The 27,620-nt window shown below is 37.1% G+C and overlaps 1 protein-coding gene and 1 pseudogene across 3 annotated transcripts; one reads left to right on the top strand and one right to left on the bottom strand.

Moving 5' to 3' along the window:
- Positions 1–895: 895 nt before the first annotated feature.
- Positions 896–20,490, bottom strand: ERA1 (Prenyltransferase family protein). Of its 2 annotated transcripts, XM_008802862.6 has the most exons (14): positions 20,161–20,490; positions 19,331–19,417; positions 19,095–19,200; positions 13,914–13,949; positions 12,502–12,584; positions 12,360–12,413; positions 10,616–10,667; positions 8,991–9,055; positions 7,190–7,246; positions 6,993–7,065; positions 5,339–5,425; positions 5,131–5,266; positions 2,759–2,862; positions 896–1,579 (listed from the first exon to the last, which is right to left on the bottom strand). In XM_008802862.6, exons 1-14 carry the CDS (start codon positions 20,346–20,348, stop codon positions 1,343–1,345), a joined length of 1,365 nt encoding a protein of 454 aa, XP_008801084.2. In that variant the 5' UTR covers positions 20,349–20,490; the 3' UTR covers positions 896–1,342. The 2 variants fall into 2 exon arrangements, with proteins under 2 accessions (XP_008801084.2, XP_088560573.2); XM_088704447.2 differs by lacking the exon at positions 2,759–2,862 and having other exon boundaries at positions 1,095–1,579; positions 20,161–20,489.
- A 4,970-nt stretch (positions 20,491–25,460) lies between these two features.
- Positions 25,461–27,163, top strand: LOC103715283 (putative UDP-rhamnose:rhamnosyltransferase 1 pseudogene; annotated as a pseudogene). The gene has a single exon (XR_015968853.2). The product of XR_015968853.2 is annotated as a putative UDP-rhamnose:rhamnosyltransferase 1 pseudogene (transcript).
- Positions 27,164–27,620: the final 457 nt, after the last annotated feature.

Below are 27,620 nucleotides of genomic sequence, written 5' to 3'. Positions count from 1 at the left end.
TTCTATCGATTTCAATGGAGGGTTATGTTTGGAAAGGATGAAAGTAACAAAAATTAACCATCTTCACTTAGATGGTAGGCTACAACAACCAATAAATCACATTGGACTCTGTCTGCCTTTTTATGCACTTGAATTTCTTGATCGAAGTGAGGGTTGGGAAGGCGTCGCGGAGTCTGGATTCAGAAAGCCTTATTTTGTGGATGCCGTGTGATTTATTTGCCGTTGATTGCACGCAAGCGTTGTATAGGTTCCCATTCGCCACAATCATATAAAAGACGGGTTTCTGTTCCACGACTCTTGAGATTGTAGGATGAATGGCCTCTCTCTTATACCTTATACTTGTTTTTTGAGGAGTGCAGAAACTCTGGGGTCTCAACAGCATCTCGATTTTTTTTTTTAATTGTGCATAAACATTTTATGGCAAGCCTCACTGATTTGAGACCAGCTAAATTAACCAACTTCATTTGTTAATGATGATCCAACACCGAGTGCGGCGTAGGCGCCTAGGGATTCTCTCTTATATCTCAGACCAGATCCTCCAGCAGGTAAATTCGAAACATTCTCTGAAGCCACTTCAGCTGCAGTGTTAGAAGCTAACCCACTGGGTGTTTGTACTCTTGATTAGTAAATTAGTTTGCTAATGGAGCTAATGGAAAAGCTAGGTGTTCATGTATATACTCACCATGAAATGTATTTCTATCGCCGGCTACAATAACTTCCACATTAGTTAAAACAAATATGTCGGAGAAAAAAATGAACCTGATATCTGTAGTGATATAATTCCATTACCAATTCACCACTGATCACCTGGGAGGCTGCTCCAACAGCACATGAAATACTCCCGAGTTGCACTTCAAACACTACCGTGCATTTGCACTGCAGGTCGTAGAGCATGTTTGAGAACATATTTTTGATATATTAAGAAACAACACTGCACCCTAGCATGATATCTTCAACGACCATACACAAACAAAATATTTAAGCCTACATTTTGGTCCTTGTTCCTCCCATTCCCCCCTTTGCCTTGGGTTTCTACATGCCTTTTAATGATGCGTCGACTATTTTACTTATGAGACTTCCATTGCCCAAAGGAGTGTACCAAATCAAACAGCAGTTACCACATCTAAATGATGTTTCAGTTCAATTTGCAAAAGGAAAAGAAAGAGCTGCCATTCCTGCTACAAGAATCAGCTTGAAATGATCATCCCTTGGGTAAGATGGATACAGCCAGATCTTTTGCCACACATTATAAGTCAGGTCTTCATGGGATTAATTTGAGAAGCAGTAACGTTAGGACTCCTGTGTTCTCACCAAGTGGCTGCTTATGGAGGTACCTTGCTGCTCAGGACCTTGAGAAGAACTCGTGTGATATATAGTATTTATCCAAAACAACATTATGGAGTGGATGGATGGGCTCCAACAGGTTAGAGTAAGGACCCAAAATTGCTGTGGGCAATGGACATGCACCAGCATCCTTTGACCAGCTATACTGGCTAACAGAGAGCCCACTGAGACAGTAACACGTGTGATAAAAGTCTCGCTGCTTCCCAGGTTTGTCCTTGAACCCTCCTTCCAGTACCTACAGTTGCCAATATGTTAATGAGAGTCTATCATTGGAAGAACATCACAAAGCTAGAAAGATTTCTTAATATTGCATGCACACCGGGCAACTTGAATTACATAAATCTTAATATAAACATTACAATATAGATTGTATTGGTGTTAAACAGGACAGTATTGCATATTCAGAAATGTTCTGCTGCCATAACCAATTAATATGGATAATTGTTAACATGAGACAGAACCCATCTGTTTAATTCTGGGTCCGCCGTTTCACCATGAAAACCATGCTAACCAACACAAGAGTTTTGAAGTTTTCTCTTTGATAATATATATTCTCAATAAATTTTCAGATCAAATGAGTTTTTCTAGAGATTTCAGTCGTTTCAGCAATTTTGTTTCTTCATAAATTTCTTAAAGAAAAAAGAAAAAGGAATGAGAAGAAAAATAGAATGAAAAAGCAAGCATCGCCTAGAGTATATTGACTTGTTTGACAAATGCGAGTGAATCATTTTGGTGATTTCATAGCGAAATAAAGAAACAGCAAAAAAATTGACCAAAATTTTAAAAGGATTATGCTTCAAATTATTATAGAGACCTATATCATGCTATAGTTTGATGAATATCTCATGAAATATTTTTTTAAATGCCCACGAGATTTGACCTTTCATTTAAGTAAAACGATGTTAAAGATCTATTTTTCCACCAAATACTACAATGTTTCGAAATCTTGCTAAACTAGCAAAATTCAAGTTTAATTATGATAAATTCTTCTGTGAGACCAAGGAAATGAAAGTATGGCCTTCCAACCAAAAAATAAAAAAAATAACAAATTGTTTTGAACCCAACCCATTAAATGAGTTACAACTTTCAGTTTTAGTTTCAGGGTTCAGCTGAAATTTAAACTATGGTTTGTTATTATAGCCTTTTAAACTAGATTAAAACATTTTATTCCTGAATCTAACCCCTAAATCCATGATCCTGTAAGTTTTTTCTAATTATTTTTACTCTGGTTGTTCATCCTGAATCAACTCAGTCTGCTAAAAAAGTTCAACAGAGCTGTTACTTTGATATCTCCAACAAAGATATACTGCAATTTCCAAATAAACTCTCCAAATCATATTGTGCATAATTTTTTTGGAAACACATTTTCACATTCATTTGAAATGAAGTTTTCTTAGTTGTGTTACATCATTACCTGGGAACAAAGGAGTATATATTGCTGCAAGGCAATGGTATGGAATAGAGGGCCAGATTCGGTATGTCTTTTTATGAAAGAGAAACTGACATCTGAAAGTTTTCCTGTTTCAAAAATATACCATAACTGAGTGCATTCAGCTCAACACAACTGATAATATAATTGTTATTGATAATCTATTATGCCACAAAAGCATGAAGTACAGATCAAGACAGAGTTAGCATCTATTTTACAGTACAGCTTATATGTAGATTTCAGTCATTGATAAATACAAGCAATGCACCTGATACAGAAGGCCATGGGCTCAGTAGGACCTCCAGACAAATATGCATCAACTTGGAAGCCTTACAACTTAAGAGGCCATTATTTATAACTCAGTCATCAGGATTTCCTATAATCAAGATGCATGACCTTTAATAAATTAAACGATTATCAAACCTTGTGCCATCTAGTAACAAAGCCATAATTATTAGAGTTGTCTTATAAACATAATCTAGTTTACATATTTGATGTGACCCAGGGTTGGGTTACAACACTTTGGAACAAAGATGGATAAGTTTCTAGTCCTAGGGATTCACTGTTCCAGATTGTGCAGTGATCAGATTTGAGCTAGGGATTCACACATTGATTTTGAAGTTTATTAATTACAAATTTGTTTATGGAGGTAAAAAGGTGATCGAACAATATTGGCCAATATGTATATATTGTATTGGCCAATTTCTTGGGATCTATCAATTTATATGCACCAAGATATTAGGGGCCAAGATTTGTCATGGATCAATATCAGGGGGTGCTCGATACCAAATCAAACCAAAATCTCAACCAAGACGAAAACCTTATTCTTTATTCCATTTTTACTCTGTTTAAGCAGGTATCTGATTTTGATTGGTTTGATCTAATGGAATAAGACTCCTCTATTAACCAACCATGTCTTGCACGGAAGATCATGTTGAAAATATTTTAGGAAACAATCTAAAATGCCTTAAACACATAAGATTTGCAAATTTAATTAATTCTTCATTTTTTTGCTTAAATCTATTATAATTTTCCAATAATTATTATAACAAATAAACATTTTAATGAGTGATCTATAGTACTCATAATCTTACTACCTAACGAGAAAGATCCTCTAATAACTGTAAAGTTGTTTTCTCTAATTTACTGTTTTCCCTTTTTTTTTATGATTATTTCTAATCTTCTAGTTATTTTTATAGAGTTATGAGTTTGAGTTGACTTTTAAAGACTTTCTGCCCCAAATCACCTGGGTATTCATGTTAGTGCTATGTGAGCACCTGGCTACTCACATACCCAACCACCCTTTAGACTGCTGACTTGCCGCGCTTAAATTAGCTTAAAGGCATGCTCTCATGCCTTCATGTGCCCAATACCTTTGTTTCTCTTTTTGTAAAAATTCAGAAAGAAAACAAAAGGAGATTTTAGTATTTGTCCAACCTGTCAGGGACGTACTCTTAATAGTGTGTGTATGATCAGCTACAATATTGAGATTGGAAAATATCTGGCATTTCTGCTTCAGCATCAACCGATTTGAGACTTTTATCCCACTTTTCTCTAATTTTCATCATCCCTTCCATCTAAATGCATTAAGCCTCTTGATCCCGGTACTTATAAACCTAAATTATCAACCCGTTTTGTCTTTAAATTATCAACTTTTTTCCCTTCAAATGTCTCCTGCCTAACATACAGATCTGGAATAGAAAGTTCTAACATTTTATGGATACATGACCAGAAACCCAACAGGCATTAGTTTCATAGTCAGCTTCTTTTTTAAAATTGATTGTGAATGTCACTCTCCACCTTTTCCATCCAGAACTGGTCAAGGTTTGAAGTACTGTACCAGTACTAGTCTCGGTAACTTATGGCTACAGTATGGACTGGTACAGTAATGTACCTACAGATGCATGGTATACCTCTTGGTGCCTGCACAGCGCAGAAGGTGATGTGTCGTGCCAGTATGGATTGGTACTAAGGGGCATATCGGTGCCAGTACCTTATTGGTGCAATAGTCATTCCAGACCAATATGTACTAGTAATCAAATCCTTGGATCAGCTCAGCATAAACAACTTTGTGATTGAAAATAATGGGGGATAAGTTTTGATGGTTATAATGTGGTATTGTGTTTAGCACATAACATTGTCTATTTTTGCTACATAGCACGACAAAAAGATGAAACATGCAATTTTCCTTAATCGAAAAATAGGGTGTCATAAAGAATCTACTAAAACAATACTAACTGCAGAAGAAAAAAAAAGACACTATATAAGAGTGCCTTTCTTTTCTACAGAATTAGGAAAAGCATCTTCAAATTCAAAATAATAAATCTAAACAACTTTAAATACATTCTCTTTCATACCACTTCCCTGTCCAGCCAAATCAGAAGATTTAATATTGCATGTACTTCCAAGAGATGACTCTCCACTGACAGATGATGGTGTCAATTGTTTGGCAACAATTGGCAATAACCTTTGCATCAAAGCAAGCACACCTCCCTAGAGATATCTTGAAATTTTAGTATATAGATTGGTCAATATACAAACTAATGGGATGGGAAAAATAATTACTTGCCAAAAGGAGTAGCAACCATCAACCAACTTATTTGTTCGGCCCTGAAATCCACACTCTACTCCCTGACGAAATGCCACCCAGTCCTAATCATAATGATACATATCATTAGAAATTTAGAACCATACAAGTTCCCAAGATGGTAAGTTTTTCTGCAATGTAAAAAAGAGGCAAGAAGCATCTCTTAGTAAACGTCAAAGGACTTAATCAGAGCTGAGGAAGGTGTTAGTGAAAATAGGAGAACAATATTAGAACTAGCTTGATTAAAGATTGCTTTGTATGAGTTAGCTAAAAATTTCAATAATTAATAAAGAATACATAAAAGCTAGCTAATTAGTATAGAAGCATATAATTCAATATACAATTTCATGTATCCCAATCAAGGTCTGCAATCTCGACATTGGATATCGTATTAGTACCTTATCAGTTTGGTACAATACGGTCTGTACGATATGCTATACATTCTATACAAAATAGCTCTCTAACTATTTTTCTTAATTTTTATCTTGATACGTCTCAATATAGGTCGGTATGCTTTGGTACAAGTCAATACACATTTCGGTACACCTCGATATGGCTCCGTACAAGTTGGTACACTACGGTATAGAGAGGCACAGCTCGATACGAAGCGGTATGGAGCTTGTATCAACTCGAGGTTGAGTTTCATACCGGTTTCCTCTTAGTACAGTACAATACACCCAGTACCAAGCGATACAGGGCAAGAAGACAGACCATGATCCCAATCATAAGGTTGCCATTCATGGAATAAATATACTACAAGTCTTCTATTCATAACAAAACTCAACTCAACCAAGCCTTAATTCCAAACTAGCTGAGGTTGGTTACATGAATTCTTTTCGTTCATTCCGCTTAGTTTAGGGCTATATTTTCTATTTCATAATAAAAGATGGAAAGAAATTATAAAATTAGTACTCATTTGTAGTTATACTTAAAAACATTTTTTCCTTACATGATATGCCTAGGTATTAATAATGAGCATAAACAATGAAAATCCAGAACAAAATAATCGATGCACTTTTAGAATTTGAATAAAAAAACATCTCTTGAAAGTGACATGTAGAATTTTTGACTGCTGCCAAGATTGTCAGCGCTTTTGGGCAGTCCTAGTCAGCAGGGATCCCTGACAAACTGCCTAGCGAATTAGGCAGCAGTGTTGCATAGACATGAACATATATATATATATATATATATATATATATATATATATATATATATATATATATATATATATATATATGCATGTACACACATATATGTACACATATGTATATATATATGTTGAACATTAAAACATATTATTTGCTAAGGTCACCTAAAATTCAGTTTCTCATCCAAAATTCCCAATTTGCTTAAGGATTATAGAAATTTCACATTTTTTAAAGTTATTTTGATACTAAAGTGTCAACATGCATCATTGACCAATCTAATAAGAAGAATAAAACCTCACTTCTAACACTAAAATAGCAAGTTAAAATCATTTTTAGAAGAGAAAATCTCTACCGATTTTCAGAAACTGCAAGTAGGAAAATTAGAATGGATTCTAGGAATTTGAAATGTCCAGGTAACAGAGTTAGGCAATCCATTTTTAAAAGGCAGAAAAATGCATCATGTGCAACTTAGGACATTTCTTACAAGCAAACTTGACAAGTCCAGCCTATCAGCCTCGTTAATCAAAATCATAGTGGCCAGCCCACAAAATGTGTACCTTCAAAAAACAAATGGATTCATTAAGGACTCTGAGAAGAAAGATAGGCATCTTTCTAAAGCACAATTGTGTAGCCAATAATGTCACATAGAGATGGTACAAGAAAGTTTTCAATGAAACATACCCACCATGAGCTTCTGAACCAGGTTCTCCAGAAATACCACCTTCATAGGTTTGACATCTGCAAACCCAAATAATCAGTTCCATATATTTCGTGAAAGAAGTCATATTATTTAATCTGAAAAGCACCTGAGTTATTTGAAACGGAAATATAGACAATGACTTCAGGAAAAACCTCGACTTATAGAGTCGATCACATTTATAACGAATGTGTAAATATCTTCATTGCACATTCCATCACTTTTATGCATCAAATAACCAAGGATATTATTTAATCTGACAGAAAGCTGCTCTTAAGAAAATAACATCCAGTTTTTTCGCTTGCTGAGATGTAAAATGCTAGATCCCTGAATGCTAATGGCATGTCCAAACTAACAAACTAAAGCATTATACTTCAAAAAACAGTCAAAACAAAGGTCACTGTAAACAAGACAGTTGAGCTGAGCCTGTGCTGCTTATCAGTCTATACAGTATACACATTATACCGTAAGTGATGCCCTAGATCATGCCTTCCTTGTAGTAGGATACACTGCTCACAATTTACAGATCCATCATCCATGTGTTCGGGTGAACCACATGTTGGTGTGGTGGATTTACCATACGAGGGGAAGCTGAATCATGGGGTGTAGATCCATATGAGGTGGAAGTCTTCTCTCACTTATTCCTCTTCTTATTAGTGAATGACTGATATTACATTTCTAGCCCCTGTCCATACACCGATCAATCATACCCATCAAGACACTCTTAAACAAAAAACAAACCTCTACACCAGTAGTGCTTTAGGGATATCAACCTTCCATTTCATGAATTTCCAGGCAATCCCACTGGATTGTCAATGCTTACCAAACCAGTCCAACTTGTTTGTTGTTCTTGGGATATTCAAAAAGGGTTATAACTAAACCCCTGCCATCTTATTCAAGTAACCTCATGGCTGTTCTACCCAATAGCCATTTACAAGCATTTGCTGTGCAGGTGGGTACAAATTACCAGATATCATCCAAATTAATTTACTTTATACTTTCCTATAGGGTTTTACATGTCCATTCTTATGTAGTGATACTTTATACCATAGAGCAGAGAGCAAGTCCAAAAGATGGACTCAGTATTACATTTGGTTTTGGCAACGTAAGGCTCATAAAAGCAGCAATATCTTTTCACGTATCATTGTTAGCACATTCTTGAATTTAGAACATGCTGCCTCCAAACAGAATAACAGGGATAGGGTCCAGGACAAACACATTCATGCATTCAAGGCTTCCAATCCAAGTACTCTATGTGGTGCACATGTGATATATACAACCTCACACTTCAAAGTGTCCCTTCACTCAAGCTTTTCTCAAACGACATTCCAGCACCCAAACTCAAATTTTCTTTCATATGGGCAACTTTAATTTAAAGGGAAAAACTGTCCTTGAAACCCAGATAGCACTCAAAACCTATCATGCATCAGTGCTGGAAGCTCAGAAAAGAAATGCGTATGGACCTCAATTTGAAAGCAGAACTTGAGATCCAAAAACCAAATTCATGTATTCAACCAACGTATACACTGGAGAATCAGAACTTATGGTTCCTGTCCTGCATTTAATTTCAGTCAGAAATATTAACAGCTCAATAGACGTGAAAAATGCTACTCATGAACAGGAGAGAGTTTTTTCTAAAAGAATTTTTTTAAAGAGTACTTTCTTTCATTTTCTGATAAAACAGTGCCACCAGAGCTAGCTGTTGACATGGAGTGGCAAACGAAGAAGAAATGTTCACTGCAAAGACATACAAGTGTAATGAACAGGATATTCAGAAGAACCAACCTCAAGATGTAATTTCCAACATCTTTTACAAGCTCATAATCCAAAATGTTCAAAATACTTGCAACCTGTTTCACACGAAACAAGAGTTTTAACTTCATATATAGGAGTAAGATATCAGAAGGAAAGACACTTAAATATCCATGAACTGAAACACTTTTTTTTTGTTTAATATAACATACTTGTGCTCAATTGGAACCATGAAAAGATGTAGCCTGAATATCTATTCATTCCTATAACCCGTGGTTCCCTACATCATTCATTGCTTGTTTGACATGTTTAATGATTTTCACCTTTCATGCATTCCAAGAAATTCCTTTAAAAAATCCTCATGTTTTAGTGTAAAAGAGGATATTAATATTATTCTCATAATCCTCAGATCAGAGTCAATCTCAAGTATCAATGTTCAAACAAGATTTTAACAACAGAAACCCTTAACATCTAATAATTGTGAATAAACCCTTTAATGAGTTGCATCTCCACCTACATTTCTTCCACACATGCTGAACTCTTGTTAGAATTTACAAATTTAACTGTAAACAAGCAGCATTAATAAACTGCTAAATAATTTTTGCAATCAAGTCAAAGAACACCAAGAATTAGAAAATGGCAAAAGAATCAAAATAACATTCAAAAGAGAACAAGCTCACTCTGTAAGTTTCAAGCTATATCTCTTATCATCAAGCTCATTCATAATGTCTCTTCTTATTGATTGTCATAATTCTTAAACCTGTGTCCATTTTACATGCACTTGTCACTTCATACACATTGCAGTATCTCGAAGTGGACATTAAGTTACTAATGCAGTGACAGCTGTCAGAGCATCATATATAATGATAAAATGTGGTGTACAGCTCATTACTTATTCTTTCTATTCCAAGTGGCAAGAAAACTTATTTAAGAAACTCATGCTAGGGCTGTCAAGTTATTTGGTGCATGAACCTGTGCTTATTTGCCACTTCAGTGCATGTATCTTAGGAATGCCATCATAAATCCTTGCCCATTCTAACCTAACTATAGTAGTTAGGATTCGTTCCATTATTTGGCTTTCTATTAAATTACTACTAGATTACCAAACAGCAACACTTCTTTTATCTGCATCGTAAATTGATATAATTCATAAAAAACAAAGAAAATTCATTGGTTAACTTAAAACCCACAAAGGACTTTTTATGTGGGCACTGAAAAATGCCCTTTATGGTGCTGGGAAATCAGCAAATATATAATTAATCCCAATGGTTAATTTAAAAAACCATGCAATTTTATTAGTTGTGTTATAGAAGTTAAAATACTAGCAAGTTGGTCACTTCCCCTTAATTAAGTCTATGCACCATGTTAGTATTGAATTTAAATAAAATGTAGGTGTTCTCTGACTTCATTTTGGCTAATAAGCAATCGTTTGAAGCTGAAAGCAATAAAATTTTTACTTTACATGGATACATGCATGCAAGCACCCATAACAAGATATTGAAATTTATATGCAGACATCACAGTTCTTAAATCTTGTTCAATTCACAAATAGTCACATCCTTAAGATTCCTTTTATTGTTTCTAAAATTGCCAAAGATAAAACCAATAAATCTGACATGGAAAAAAAACAAATGGGAAGGGGGTTACAATCAACTTACTGATATTGCAGTGTAGCAAGCACGGACATCAATTTCGCCTGCATCATGCATTCTAATGAAAAGAAGATGAATGTGTATTACATGAAAAGTTGGATACATAGTATAAAAAGTCGTTACACGTTATGTGGTAAAGGGTCATTAATGGAAGTGTCTATTAACCAACAATTATAAAGTTACAGAAAGAATAAACTTTGTAATGGTGAACAGAGGAGACAAAAGATAAAAAAATGAAACCATTCAAAAAAAAAAATCACCAAGCCTAACATTTTGGTAACTTGATTCATTCATTTAAAAGTAATCAGAGAGAGAGGTACTCTTTAACACTGCTCTAGCCGGGAAAATAAATTGATGCAAGGAAGTACAATATCCTGTATTAGTAAATAGAATAATGAACAAAAGTTCATGATGTTTCTCATTAAAAAATTAGCATTCTTATGTGCTGCTTAAGACTGTCAATAACTTTTTATTATGGAGCTTATATGTGGGCCATAACACATGCTACCTTTAGTGCAGCCTCTCAAAGGTGTAACTTCCTCGTGACAAAAATATTATGGGTTAATATCCTAATGAGAAATCAAATTCCCCTACTCTGTTTTATGTCATCAAAGCAAAAGAATGTCATCTTACACCAGATCAATAATTTCAAACCCTATTATGTGAGGCCACCATTTCCTATAAACAACAATAATAGCTTCTTAATCTTTTATCAAAATAATCCCAAATTGTAAAGAGAATGTATTTCAAGGTGATTTGATAAAAAAATATCTTTAATTCACTTTCCATCGAATTCAAGGCATAATTGTACAGTGAACAGTGCTGGGTGAGTAAAAATGATGGACTGTTGAAAAATAATCAAGAACCTTGAAAGTCAAAAGACTCAAAACTCAACTTCAAAATGAAAAACTATGTCAGCACAAAAAATTAGTTGAGCTCGAGTTTAATGGTGATTGTTCCTTGAATAGACATTCCAGCCACTGTTTGTAGGTAGAAAAGATAGCAGCAGTAACCCTAAATCTAAAGATTAAAAATAAGATTGGCTATTTTCAGTGCAGAAAGACAGGAGTGGCAACATAATTTGTAATCTCTGGTGCCCCTCACAAAGATAGCCAAAGCCCTGTCACATAACTAATTTTCAGGGGCTCCAACAAGCTTAAATACTTGGCAGTCCAAACTCTAAATAGTACAATGATAGCATAGCAAAGTGCATATCAGCAATGGACAAGCCAATGTGGTAAAGCTCAAAATAAATCATGACAAGCCCTAGAAAGTGATCTGTAGAACCATGAAACCATGACACCTATGGTATAGTATTGGAATGTCAAAGATATTCAAAATAAAAAATCAAAGCAACTAGATACATCTCCTTCTCATGTAGCAGGTCAATGCAACAGAATGATAGCAAAATATTGGCATGCCCGATACACTGATGTGGTTCCTAATAATAAGTAAATTACGGCACATGGGAAATGTGACACCCCACGGTGGAGGTTCATTCATCCTTAATAATGATCTTCCTGTACTAATCTGCCTGCAACTTTTTTATATGAAACGGATGCCTAAACCACTCAGCGAAACTGTAATTTCCAACAAACCAAATACATTTTGCTATGTCAAATTTCCAACAAACCAAATACATTTTGCAACGTCAAATTACTAAACTCACTAAAATCTCATTAATGAAATATTAAGATACATCCAGATATAGTTCAAAATGCAAAATTATTAGCATAAGAGCAGACCATACCTAAAGGCACCTGAAGAGTCTTTCATCCGCAGCAAAAACTTGTATATATTATCTCTGCAAATTGAAGAATAATTAGATGTTATCCAAATAGCATGTGATACACTAGCAACAATGAGATGTTGATAGAAAAGGAAATTATGACCTATTTATTGATGATAGGGCGTTCTCGCTTCCCAATGTAACAAGTGTGTTTACTGCAGCATAAGTTGTTGCAAGATGAGGCAGCTACAAGAGGAATGCATGTCAGTCAATGATCGGAAAAGATTGAAAAGGAGGGGAGAAGACAGGAAAGAAATAGACCAATGCACACCTTTGAATATGTATACCATCAGATACATATGTGATTGCATACACATAATACTATATGGACACATGTAAATGCATGTTTAGAAAAAAAAAGGAGATTTATCAATATAAACAAATCAAAAGGGTTTGGAGAGAGAGATATTTGGGAAGAGATACGATCGGTTAGAAAAAAATATTACAGAGGTAGTTAAGCAACCGGGTATTATCTTTACAACAGGATTTTCCTTCCAAAATTGCCCATACTCATGGTTAACATATAATAAGGTTTTTCATGAGAACTAACTAATTTCCATCCAAGGGTAGCCCAATATCTCTTTTTACGATTGCAAAAAAATTAAAGCTTTGACAAAACTAGATGCCACCAAAGGTCCTGAATGGTAGATGCTTCTCATAGATTTTCCTTTACACTTCAAGAGGCCATCCTCCTGACTCCCTTCTCCCTTACAAAGAATTTGATTATAAGCTACCATATTTGTTATTCGGTCCATTTCAATCATGATTTTTACCATACACTCATCCAATACTTGATAAATGTCACATGGAGCTACTCTGGTGCTGGGTCCCAAACCTTGCTTAGCTTCCTTGCACATCTTTGATGCCAACAATACTCTATGTTGTGCTTCCTTGCAGACCATAAGGAAGTCCAATTGAATACAAATCAATATGACATGTAGCATATGTCTTATTTTCATGATACATCAAGGCAATATGAAATATTATGTTCAACTGTTCAGTGCCTAATTCTATAGGATATATAGACTGCCAATCAAGCCATTTATGTCAAAGAAGCATAAAAGCAATGGATTGATATTTGTAATGGTAACTAAACTTAATGGTAACAAGATCAAACATATTGTCATAGTGTCCAACAGTTTGCCTGTTCTCATCAATGCTTTTCTGCTCAATGACATTTTAAACACCTTTCACCTCCTCATTAGACGCTTCATCATGATCAGATGAATCCTCAAAATCTTCTCAACTTTCCACATCTCACATGGCAAAACCTTTAAATTATTAAAGATTTCTGCGTAGATATGATGGATCAAACGATGTTTTAACTTTATACAATTTGGTATGAAGTAGTAACTAACAAATTCTTCTCTCCAGCACAAAGAATTTGTTGTCTATCTAGAAGATGATGAGCGATTGTTTAGAATTAAGTTTGTCAACATCTTGAGTGAAGGCTTAAATTTACAAAAAACATAAAAAATTCTTGTTAAAACACAGCAATTACTTGAAAAAATTTACCTGCCCTGGTCCACCACCGTATCCACCATCTTCATCCTGTAAATTTACAAAGGCAACAATTTCCATCATTAGTACCAGTAAGTCATACACAATAAAGGATTGGCAGCAAGAGATCATAAGCAGAAATAGAAAGTAATAATCTGAAGAGATCTTAGCTTTTTGGACAAAGTTATAATATGTTTTTTAAAACTTGAAGCATTGTACTTAAAATTGCATCAGAACTAATTTAAATTGATTCAGCTCCTGAATAAAATTCATCATCACGAATCCATATCTAGTAGATATTAATAACAAAGCAAATAATTGACATCCTCACCAGCATGGTGGCAGCAATTAGATGATATGGAGTAGAATAACAAGGGAAAGACCACTTTCCAAGGTGTAGGGAACCAAAGTTGTCAAAGGCCCAAAGCACGCTAAAGGCACCAAGATCTCTTGGAGCCTAGGCACAAGGCGCAATGCAATGCACTTGCCTTGATAAAGTAGGTGCAAAAATATCAACATAGATTTAAATAATAATGAAAAAATGATTTAAAGCATATTTAACAAGAAATTATTAATTTATAAACATAAATACAAATAGAAGAAACATTAGAATTAAGATTCATACACATGCACTAAGGACGTGGCTCGTAAAATATCAAAAATTTGAATATAATAAGATAATGAGCAACAATAAAGACGGACTGAAGCAGTCCGCTGTTTGGCAGCTTCAGAGAAGAAAAAAAGGACTGAGTCCCATGTTTTGGCAGCAGCAAAGAAGAAAAAATAAAGGAAAAAAGGAACTGAGTCCCCTGTTTGGAGGGAAAAAAAAGGCACTCAGTCCCCTGTTTGGCACCAGTAAAGAAGCAAAATAAGGGAATATAGGTCCCCTGTTTGCCACAGTTTGCCATCACAAATCAGCAGCTGTTGCTGAGAATAAGAAGAAGATAGGTCAGAGGAGCAGAAGAAGAGGACTGTCGGCAGAGAAGAAGAAGAAGAAGAAGAGAAAATCAGAAGATAAATAATAAAAGAAGAAGAAGAAGCTGGCAGCAAAGAAGACGACGAGCTGGAGCACCAGCAGCAGCACTGGCAGCGAACAAGAGGAGGAGGAGGAGAAGGAGTAGAGTGAAGAAATCAGTTGGAGCAGAAGTCAAAGCCCTAGATGCACGAGAGGGGAAGAAGGGTTGCTGGTTCCTCTCCCAATCGGGCCTTCAGATCCCTAATCCACTCTCCCCTCCCCTTTTTGGCTGATTGTCACCATCAAATGGTTAAAAGATCCCGTGACTGAGATTAGTAGATGAAAAGACGTGTTTTTCTTGTGCTTGGGCTAGGCGAGGCACTTAGGCTGGGCTTCGAACAAGTGGAAAGATAAAGGGAGCACTCCTGCTGATGAGTAGCAAGCTAGTGTTTCCAGAAGACAATAGGCCACTGCATTAAGATTTTGTTCTTTTCAAACTCTTCCATCCATCAGCTTCAAGTATCTCTAATGCTTCTTCCAATCCATTCAAGAAGAAATATTCAAGGCAAGCACTACATTATTCATTGAGGCTATTAACATCCATTTCTTAATAAAATTACTTACTATGGACCAAAAGGATCTTCAATGAATCTTGTCCTCTTCCAACAATAATACAGATTTTAGTTTAGTTAGCATGTTCACAAAGACGATATCTCCTCTTCACCAATTCACTGAAAACAAGGTTTTCATTGCTCCCTGAGTTGATGTATCAAGCTAGTGCCAATATTACAGACTACTCTAATGGGAATACTTCATTGTGCTTCCAATCATAATCCTTTGTTGCCTAATTTGATGCACTTGACAAATGAAGCTTCCAATTCACTATCACCTCTTTGTTAAAAAAAAGGGCAGCTAGTGAACAAGGTTCCTGTCATTGCAAAGTCTAGAGAGAGTCAAATGTACGCAGCCTTACCCATGTGTCGAAGCCTATTATTGTGTTTCTAACCCATGACACCCAGGTCAAAATGGAGCAATCTTGCCATGGCTCCAAAGCTCAACCTCTACTATCATGTCTCAGCTACCTGCTCAAATTCTTTCTCAACCATCTACTAATCCTCTAACTGTATCAATCACAATAGTTGCTGCTTGTTGTGTGGGAGTAGTGCTAGCGAAATCTCAAGCTTCCCTACATCAAAACCATTTGAGTCTACACTTTTGCTTCTCATTCAACCGAAAACACATTCACTAACAAATCTTGTTCGTCATTAATGTGGTTTAGACTGAACTTAGCTGTTTCTTGCAGTACTTTCATAAGGTAGAGCAACTCTAAAACTTGCCAATTAGTATAGCAGCCAGATAAGTTGATCCCTATGGCAATAACATGAAATAGCCACACTTATCTTCCATGGAAACTTTCAAATCATCCATGACCTTGCTGCAAGAACACCTTCAGATTAATATAAAGCTCAAAAAACTTATATCCCTTGGTGTTGTTAATAGAACTATCATAAATGTTAACCATGGATAGTCTATAGAAAGAAAATGTCCATCATCGATGCCCTCCAAGGAGGCTAATTATCCTAGTCTGCATATTCCATCAGTTTTCTACTTTCATACATGCAGGTTAAACATCCTTTCACATAGTTAATGGCTAGTGAAGAAACTGTAAAAACATTCAATCAAGAAAGACCTCCACTTTTCTCTTCATAACAAGATCAGCTTGCTCCACTTTAAACCACATTTTGAGGAAGAATAGGAATAGCACACTTTTTGAGGACCATGTGGAGGTCTCTAATAGCAAGGTACCATATTATGAAGATAAAACAAAATCTTTTACTAAACATTAGTAAACTCTTGCTAGCATCTTGGTCCTGATAATCAAAACAAAATGCACTTGTTGAGCATCTTGTGTAGAAATGATTTATATAAAAGAATATATAAGTAATGCTTGAAGTAATGATACAGTCTTCTCAACCCTAACAACAAAATTCTGTCAATAATTTGAAAATTCATAATTTCTGATCTTTCGAACCATTCTGCAACTAATTCATAAATTCTGTATCTACTTTGAATGATCCATGGAATTTGAGATTCATTCATGAATTATGAATTATTTGATGGTAACTTATAAAGACCAGAAGCACTAGATCCGGCTCAAATTTTTACTCGTGAGAGGGTTGAAAGCATTGTGGTTCGTGGGTTGACTTTCCCTTGCATAAAAAATGTTGTTTTTTTCCCAAAATAGTAGTTTTTCCCCCTCAGGGGGAAACCAATAAAGGTTCTTTCTTTGGAAAAATCTTAAGGGTTGGGACTCGAGCAAATTCCATCCCTCTCGTTCTCTTAGTTCTCTTCTCACATATCCGTTCTCCTCTTCACATCCTCTCATACGGTCATTCACTCTCCTCTTCTTCTCTCCTAGACGTCAATTTAGTTATATATGTATATACATATAAGTATAAGAGTAAATTACAAAAACCACCATGAGATTAGGGGTAAATTATACTTACATCCAAAAGTATAAAAAACCTACACTTACCCTCCTGAGGTTTATTTTTATTCAATATTTCAACCCATAACTTAACCGAATATTAGTCAAACCATTAACTTTTAATGGGACTCAAATGCCACATTAGGAAAAAAATTTAAAAATGACCGAAATAACCTTCCAAAAACCTCCCTAAGATTTATGTTTATTACACTTACCCCCAATATTTTGTAAAAATCTACACTTACATCCATTTAAATTGAAACATTAGTAAAACCATTTATCTATTGTAAAAAGTCAAAATTATCTCTATAAGAAAATAAGGCTCCTCTTTCACTTTTACAACTCTGGGAACTGTTCAAAATATTACATCTTCAAGAGTCTTCTTTTCTTCAAGATTAAGTAGCTAGGGTTCTTTCCCGCTTCACCACCCCTTCCCGCTTCACCACCCCACCACGAGCGTCCCTTTCCAATGAGCGACCAACAACAAGCTTCATTTCCAACCGACATCCGACGATGATTATCCTTCTCGAACAGCCTCCGTCCTTCCTAATCAAGTTTTGTTCTCGCTTTTCCGCCCATCACATCATAGATTGGGAATACCGGTGTATTGTTTGCTGATTTTGAGTTTTACTTGTCCAATATTGTAGACATGATTTCTTAACATTGTCGCTATGAATGAGGATTCCTATTTTTACATATGAAGCTATAATAGCTCTAGTAGCCTATCATTAAAAGATTCAAATCAGTACATGCGTGAGAACCCTTCTTTCCGGAGGGTGTTTCAGTTGCAGTTCGATAGCCTGGCTTGGACCATGGATAGACTGGCTCAGGCGATAAAACTCTTGATGTTAGTTTCCTACAGCAAAAAATTTTAGAGGCATCCACCCGCTTAAGAGATCTAGATTGCTTTTCCTTGGCAAATGGCTCTTTTCTGATAATTCATTTATCAAGATCATGCTCAGACCCATGGCGCCTCATAGATGTTCTCTTTCTTAGGTGGATGTTATATCACTTAAGGCTAGTTTGGTCATTTTTAAAATTTTTTCTGACGTGTCATTTAGCCCCATTTAAGTTAATAGTTTGGCTAACATTCTATTAATTTATGGGTTAAAGTGTTGGATAAAAATAAACCTCAAGAAGATAAGCGTAGATTTTTCAAACTATTGGATGCAAGTATAATTTACCCCTAATCTTAGGGTCTTTTTGTAATTTACTCATCACATAGGGGCAATTTTGACTTTTTATATGAGGTAAATGAATACACTAACGCCGTTAATTTAACTAGGTGTAAGTGTAGGTTTTACAAACTAGTGGATATAAGTATAATAAACATAAACCTCAAGAAGATTTTCGTAATTTACTCTAAGTATAATAATATATGCTGAATGTTTTCCCAATTTTCCAGATTTTTTCTGAATTCCGAACTTCTTAGCCTCTACGAATTATTCCCAAACAACAAAACTGTGATTACGCTCTCAACAATAAGCAATTTGAAAAATACAGGCTACTGTAATTAGCCTTTCCTCCTTCAAAAACATGATATATATTTTATTGTAATCTCTAAATAGAATGGCAATAAAGCTTATATTTCATCCTCAGTTTAACTAAAGAAGTCAAAGTGTCTATTTTGCTAATAAAATCTTCAATAACATGATGATCAATGAAAACATCAGATATAAATCAGTCAATAAAATATTACCAACCTAACACAGTTATATATATCAATAAGGAAAGTTTGAGCAGAACTATAGACCTCACAACGGGATAAAAAATCCACCACACCGTTCTCCAGTTCAGTGTCGAGTGGCTCTCCTAATAAAGCAATTGAGTGAAGAATCCAGTAGCATAGCCAAGGTCGGCTGCACTCGGGAAATCAATCCACAATAAGCAATAAAAGACTCAGAAAACTATAAATGTAATTCAAACGGTAAAATGAATATGAAACATGATTTGTTTAACGAAGAGAGCACCAATGAAATACAGTCTTACTTGGCATCTAGCACGTGATAGCTCGGTCCAAGTTGTTTCAGTCCTCTTGTGAGAAACTCCACATGCTTATCACACCATAGCTCTGACCTACAAAAATCCTCCTCTGATTTATTTCAAAATGTTGAGACAATTTATTTGGCAAGTTGATGATCTACAAGTTGAGCATATTAAAATAAAATAAATAACATTCTAAAACAAATAAAAGAATAAATTTGAATTATACATTCAAACTTTTGAACTTGAGAGATCACCTTTTTGTATGCGATTCAGAACTCCATTCCAAAAATTTGCAAAACTAAGGATTTTCTGACATTAGGATCTTACCATCTAGAATGAAGCAACCAGCAATCCAAAGATAACTCTTTTCTAGTGAGTGGTAGAGATGTCATCATCTTTTCACTTATTTGGGTCAAAGTTTGAACCTTGCTATGTTTGGAGTTCAATTAATCTTGAATTAAGCTTGTTCTTTGTGCTGCTACTCGTTTAATTTAACTAGTCTCAACGAAATCTGACGGACTTGAGTTCAGAAGGATCGTTTTGTTACTATATGGAGGAGGATTACAAATATATCAAAATTTGGGCTTTTAAACACTATAAAAAAACTCAAATTTCTATATTGTTTAGAATTCGGAAAAAAAATCTTTTTTTTCTTCTCCTGTGAACTCTAGGGTCGGTTCAAAGAAACATTAAAAGTGATTCCGGCTCCCGATGGAGGTGGCCATGGTAATCAGCCAACACCGAGGGAGTGTTTATTTGCCTGGCAAAACAACAAACGATTTGTAGGCAATAAAAAGGAGAAAAATTTACGGCCGAGTTCGAGGAAGGCTAACATGAGGGACCGAGCGTGGGCGGAGACGCCATTGAGGAGGCGGTAGATCTCGGCCACCTTCTCCTCCACCTTGAGCTGCTCCAGCTGCGTGACGGTGAGCCTCGGTTGCGAGTCGAGATTGGGATTGGGAATGGGATTGGTGCTGGGAGGAGAAGAAAAAGAAGTAGAGAAGGAAGGGGAGGACTCCATGGCTACGGACTGGAGTGGCGACCGGGCCACTTTCCTCTTATTTATCGCCGCCTTTTCCTTTTTTTTGCTCGGTTTCTTGCTTGCCTGGGTCCGTGCTGCGTCGTCCCTGGACCGCCGTACATCTGATGAGCCAAAAAGGAGCGAGTCGGTCGGTGGGACGGTTTGACCGTGGTTGAACCGTTTGGATGAACGGTTCAAGCTTCTCTCTCTATATTTTGGATTTTAACTTCCGAAGAGGTCCAACATCTGGCTTTGATGCACTGCTTCCCTACCTCCTTATTGGGTGATTTAGCTATAAACGTGGGATGTAAAATTCACTACATTTTTTGTGCATCGTTCTTTTATTGTTAGTGATAGAGGGAAAAATAGGTCATCCAGCCCACAACTGAAAGGCCGCCTAGTTTCGGCCCAGTGAACATCCACAATAATCGGATGAATCTTCACCTCGACCCAGGGCCGGCTCGTCCTCGAAACTTCGCCGAAAGCTTCACCAACTCCGGACATTCGCCGACTCCCTGTCCCGACCAAGTTCGGGACGCCAAACCCCCAGCAATACGCTCCAATCCTCGAGTTCGGGGTGCACCTCCAAGCACACCTCAGAACCCATGAAATCGAGCTACTCCCAGTATCCGCCAAGCTGACCTTGTCAAACACATGATACGACTACTTAACGAACTCGGCCTCGATAGTGACAGCATCTGTGCACGGGCCTACGCCTACCTATATGATCTTACTCCACCACACTGCCGTGTCATATCTTCATAACCGGCCAACAGCAGTCAGACGGCACCCTGCCTACTCCAACCATGCCTTGCTATGACTGTCAACACCCTACCATTCTCAAGAACGGATTGTACCGCATGTCACTAGCCAACCTGAGCTGCGCGCCATCCGGCTCAGAGCCATGCCCCCTCATGATGGGGACTGATAGTACCTCCGTCACATGGGCTACTCCACCGAGGCTATAAATAGCTCGGTCAGGTAATTTCAAAGGGACCTTTGGCTGGACCAAATTTACTCACTCTAACTTGATTGTTAGAGGGCCCTCACTGGGAACACCGGTGAGGCTTTGTGCAGTTCCGCGGCCGTCGCGCAGGAGGTGGTTCCCGTCATCCCCTTTCCACACCGGCGGCTCTCTCGGCTCCACCGGCATGGTTACCCTCAGGCCAGATTTGAACCACAACAGTTAGCATATAGAAGAGAAAATAGCTAAGACTGCAAATTAATATAATAGGTTGCATGATGAGTTTATATAGTTTAATATTTTGATGCTTCATAGATCTATATGTATCATTCTCTTGATTAGTTTCTCCTTGTTGCACATCAATACTAAGGCTACTATATCATAAAAAGAAAAGACAATACTAAGGCTACTTATATTAGCTCATATTTCACTGTTACAAGCACAAATATCTGAATACCATGTCTTCTGAACTTTTCATTTTTCTTTATCTTAGTACTATTTTCCAAGAAATATAAGTCAGCCTTAATCCACCCTCCCTCCCTTCTCTCTCTCTCTCACACACATGCACACATGCTTAGGCATGCATATCCTATGAAACCTATGTACTTCCTCAAGCATAAATATCAGCTTCAGAAATTGGGTAAGTATGTGCCCTATTTAACTACGTTCTGAATCACATACCAATCTTACTAATGAATTTGTCAAGTTTCTAGGACACGTTTAGATTTTAACAGGTTTCAGCAAAAAGCTCTATATTTTCATTGTTCCTACAAATCATGTTGTTGGTTGGACCTCTCCACTGCATGAATTTGCATCTGCATAACCACTGTAGCTAGGTATCTTTTTATTATTATGTCATAACCAATTGGTTCTTAAGACTATTTCTTGATATATTTTGGACTATGATTTTTCCCGAGTCCAGCGGTCTTGTTGAAGTTGGACAGCACCCTAAATCCTAATTCTTTAGGAATGCGAAGATCAACATGGATTAGGACCAAAGGTGGAATGTTAGGCATCATCAAGGGAATTTTAACAGCAGGAGTTGATCAAGTCTTGCAGACACATGATGCAACCCTTGGCTACTATTTTGTCGAGCTTTGATTGTGTTATTCTTTAACTTTGTCATTGGATGCCCAATATGAGCAATGCCTTTCTGGCTTTTGGAAAACTTTTGGCAATATAATTATATGCCAATGCTTTTGATCAACTTGTGAAAGCCTTTATCTCTTTTACCTTTTTTTCTTCTTTTAAGGGGAGGCAAAGCCAACCAATTCATTGAGAAGGTGAACTGGATACAAGAGTTGCCACCAAAGAGGCAGCAAAGGAACAACAAGACCAAGTTCAGATTACAACACTAGAACCTTTATCTCTATTATATATCTACATGATTGTGCTTAAATGTTTTCACAGTTTTTGGATGCCCATAGCCATGGACCGATGGAAGGAGAAACTAACAAGCACATCTTATTCTCAGAAGAAAAGGAGAAGCTTCCACCGAGCTTGGCAGTCCAGAAAAATAGGGATAAATCATCCATTTCAGAAGATCATTTTCTTATTCTTGTTTAGAGTCGAAGTCCCTCCTAATGGTAGAACATTTCCTCTTTGTTGTATTAGTTCCTGTCAACTCCCTGTTTTGAAGCTGTGAAAGTATTACTAGACGGATAAGCCATCCAGGAATACAATCAAGTCTGTTTGGATTGAAAAACTATGTTTAAGCATGAGTAGAACTTCTCCTAGAATAATCATTTAAAGCTAAAAAAAGAGGATTATTTGAGAAGCCATCGAGATCATTTATAGCTGATCAATTGATAAGTCATCTGTGATCATTTAAACTCATGCTTGAACATAGTGAACTGAAACCCGATCACTAGCACCAGCATGTGTAACTGTGTAAGCTGTGTATGAGCGGCAAAAAAATGGTGGATAGCCCACTATTCCTTCCCTTATTCTGCTCAACGGCCTTTCGAACTGAAGGAATAGGATTATTCTATCCTTATCATGCCCAAGGTACATCCCCATTGCTTGCATCACAAGTCGATTATATGTGAAAGGGTGGAATAGGATTATTCTTTCTCATAATATAGCCTCATTACCGCATTACCCATTCACTGGAACATATTAAAAAGTGAGGACGCAATCTTGTCTTTGAATAAAATCCAAATTATCTCGAAATGCAGCATGCGTTAAATTAAATACATCCTGTTCCATCTCCTTATCCCCTCCCAACTTCGGCGTCCAGACACACGCCGAAGGACCCTTATCTCCAAGAATAAGCCCATTCCTTCTACAGTAAGAGAGTTTTTCTTATTTCCTTCAAATTTATTCCGCAACCAAATACAACCATAACATATTGCACTCATAATATCTCACCAACTTAATATGACTCCACTGGGAAATTATTCCATTGGCTGGTTAATTGAAAAATTCCATCTCTTTCTCTTAGAACCTTATAAATAACTCCTGCTGACGACCACATGTAATTCTTATTTTCAAGGTTCATTTAATCTGCAGTTTGTGAAGCAGGAGACTGGTGAATTTTGTTCTCTATGGTTTGACAGAAACGATCAGTAACAAATTAAATTGCTTACTGTGGGATACAGCAGCAACACCTACAAGGAATTTTTTGTTGGAAAAAAAAGGTGGTGGTGATGCATGTTATAGGAAAATGGAATCCAAATTCCTGCTCTCCTCCCAGGAGAGATCCAATTTGAAGTAGTCTGCTATGTCTATCCAATTTGAGATACTTGTTCCCTTCTTACCCTTTAAGAATTCCATCATTTTCAACAAGAAAGAAAAATTCCATCAAGGGAGAACTAGCCGCCCTTAGTTTTGATCTGATTTGCATGACAATCGACAAATCTGGAGCTTTGACGTTGCATCGCTCTCATCTCATCAAATACTTTCCTCCTCGCGTCATGTCATAACTCATATCCTTCCAACCACTGCATAACGTGGCCAGCGAGAAGATAATATCCACTGTAATAAAAAAATGATGCGATATTATTAATGCGATCCAGGATGGAACCGTGCATTCATATGTAATTCTTCTATTCATGATGTTTGGCCTTTTATTAATAAATTTAAAAATTCAATATAGATTATGACCGGGATCAAATCGATTTTTATGGTAGAAAAATCGCACCTCGCTCAATTTCTACTAATATCCCCTCACCGAAGTAGCGGGGGGTGTGTAACTTGTGGGCCCGTGAGCCGATCAGAGGATGCGGTTAGGTGCCAATTTAGGTGGTGTGCACTGCTGATTCTTGAAATAAAAAAACAAATGCTACTGGGCTCGTTTGGTAAAGACGATTTCTAAAAATATTTTATTGAAAAAAATAATTAAGAAAAAAAAATAAATTTTATCATATTTTATTGGTGAAAAAAATTAAAAATAGTATCGAAAAATACTACTAATCTGTTTGAAGTAATTTTATATAGAAATATCTCCAACTGTCCAAAAATACTTTTATTTAAACAATTCAAATAATATTTTTTAAAATTTTTAAGTATTTATATGATTTAATAAATATTTTTAAGTTAATTATATATTAAAAAATATATTATATTATTATAAATAATTTTAGTGTGTTTTGGTATACAAATAAATATATCAATTACTAATAAATCGTATGTCAGATTTCACGATAATTAATGAATTAATTATTTTATTAATAATTAATATTTATTACTAAATATATTAATATATTAAATGTATTATTAGTTACAAAAATTATTAATCATAAATATTTTAATATAATATTAATAGAATTAATACAATACTAATATAATATAAGTGAAGGTATTTTTTATCATGAAGTGAAAAATAAATAACTTTCTTTGATGATATTTGTTTCACTTTCTTTTTTTTTAAAAATAGATATGGATCCATTATTTGTTTTACCATTTGTTTGGGCTATTTTTTATACCAAATATGGTAGTTCGATATAAAATTGGTACCAGTTTACCTACAACCAAATGGACTAAAGAAATCTCTCATCTGAGTCAACACCGACGCTTTGACGTTTTAACCAGCCAAGAAATCCAGCGTAGCGTGCAAGTCCAAAATTCTCAATGAACTACTAAATACATATCAATCAATGTCTCTTCCTGATTAAGAAACTCCAATCACACGGCTACCAATTTCTCCTCCTATATCTGCATCTACGACTCTTCTTCTCCTCCTTCGTTCTGTTCTGTGCCATTCTTGCATTCTTTTCTTTCCTTCTTTTTTTCTGAGTGTCAAAGGAGGAAGCGATCAAATACTTCCCAAATCCTTGCATAATTTTCTTTCATGGAGGATGCCACCACCTTTCATATCGTTATGCTTCCATGGCTCGCCTTCGGCCACCTCCACCCCTTCCTCGAGCTCTCCAAATCCTTGGCCAAGCGCGGCCACAAAATTTCCTTCATCTCCACCCCGCGAAACCTCCGCCGCCTCCCCGACGTCCCTCCCCACCTCTCCCGTCTCATCCGCTTCGTCCCCCTTCCCCTCCCCCACGTCGACGGCCTCCCCGCCGGCGCCGAGGCCACCTGCGACCTCCCTCAAAGCAGCACCCAGGATCTCAAGAAGGCCTTCGATGGCCTCGAACAACCCTTCGTCCAATTCATCCACCAATCCTCCCCCAGGGCTGATTGGATCATCCATGACTTCGCGGCCTACTGGGCGTCGAAAGCCGGCGTTCCGTGCATCTTCTATAGCACCTACCCAGCTTCCACCTTGGCCTTCTTTGGCCGTCCATCAGATATGGGGACGGGCGGAGGATCGTTGAAGGACCTGACGATACCGCCCAAACGAGTGCCCTTCCCGACCACGGTGGCCTATCGCTACCACGAGGCCATCAGGCTTGCCCTCGACTCGCTGCAGCCCAATGCCTCTGGGGTACCCGACTGGCTGCGCACAAAGCTCTCTCTCGAGAACTCCAAGCTTGTAGCCCAGAGGAGCTGCACGGACTTTGAAGCCGATTGGTTTCAGGTATTAATCGGCCTCCACGACAAGCCGGTCGTGCCGGTCGGCCTACTACCACCCCTGACGGAAAGCAGTGAGAGAAGGCACGGACAGGTCTTTACTTTTCTCGACACCCAGACTCCTGGTTCCGTCATATATGTGGCTTTGGGTAGCGAAGCCACAATTAGCAGGGAACAAATGCATGAGCTAGCCTTAGGACTAGAGATATCTGGGCTGCCGTTCCTATGGGCTCTGAGGAAGTCGACGACCGTCGAGACTGGCGCCGTTGTTGACTTGCTGCCTGAGGGGTTCGAGGGTCGGACCGAAGGCCGAGGGCTGGTGGCTGTGGGATGGGTGCCTCAGGTGGAGGTCCTGGCCCACGAGGCCGTCGGCGGCTTCTTGACGCACTGCGGGTGGAGCTCGCTTATAGAGGGGCTGCAATTCGGGCGGCCGCTAGTGATGCTGCCGGTTTTCTCCGACCAGGGGCTGAATGCTCGAGCCATGGGGGAGAAGAAGCTGGGGTTGGAGGTAGAACGAGACGAACGAAATGGCTTCTTTGGCAGGGAGGCAGTGGCCAGGGCTGTGAAGGTGGTGATGGTGGGGGAGGAGGGAGAGGTGATAAGGGCCAAGGCTAAAGAGATGAGAGGCATTTTTAGTGACAAGGAACGGCAGGAGAGGTATGTAGATGGGTTTGTGAAGTGCCTAGCTGATTATAGATTGGAATCCTTGTAATATACACGATTTTAGATCAAGTGTTTGAACTATATTTTTAGACCTCAAGTGTGGTCGTATACATTTCTAGATTGTTGGTGATCAAGGTAATGGTTCATATTTAGAACCAGCTAGCTATGTCTGTCTCTGTCGCTTGCATTTTATTATATATATTTCCATTTTTTATCTTTTATATATCCTTCGAATCATTCTATTTTTGCATGAATGTCTCTCTTCTTGCTAGATTTTTGACTGATCGCGTTGACGAATAATCATTTTGAGTATGAATTGACATTATACATTCCCTTACATTTATACTCTTGGAGAAAATTAAAATTGAGGGCACGATTAAATGATTGGGCTGAAAATCTTATGCGATTCATAGATGGGATCAATACAGATAGCAAAACTATCAGATTATAGGCTGGGCCTATATTCATAAATATCTAAAAGTAGCTATAGAGTAAGTCGGCTCGAATTCTATAAAAAAAATTTATGGATATTTATGAAAAAAAAAATCTGCTGAGGTCTTTTTTTTCTTGCTATGAAATTCAAACCGGCCCACTCCAAAGCTATGTCTCGATATTTATAAGTATAGGCCTAGCTAGTTGTACTGGCTCAACTTATGAATCTTATAGAATTTTCAGCTCAA

Source organism: Phoenix dactylifera, chromosome 1 (genome assembly GCF_051530095.1).
Source record: "Phoenix dactylifera cultivar Ajwa chromosome 1, Ajwa_hap1_PhDact_Kaust_v1.1, whole genome shotgun sequence".
Taxonomy (NCBI): Eukaryota; Viridiplantae; Streptophyta; class Magnoliopsida; order Arecales; family Arecaceae; genus Phoenix; species Phoenix dactylifera.
Note: the sequence above shows the minus strand (reverse complement) of the source record. Positions and strands in the feature narration are given on the sequence as shown.

Coding starts and splice junctions, on each gene's coding strand:
- ERA1 (XM_008802862.6), bottom strand. CDS start 20,348: ATGGAGTCCTCCCCTTCCTTCTCTACTTCTTTTTCTTCTCCTCCCAGC. Junction 19,201..19,330: donor TATCACGTGCTAGATGCCAA/GTAAGACTGTAT, acceptor TCCCGAGTGCAG/CCGACCTTGGCTATGCTACT. Junction 7,066..7,189: donor GGTTCAGAAGCTCATGGTGG/GTATGTTTCATT, acceptor TGTTTTTTGAAG/GTACACATTTTGTGGGCTGG.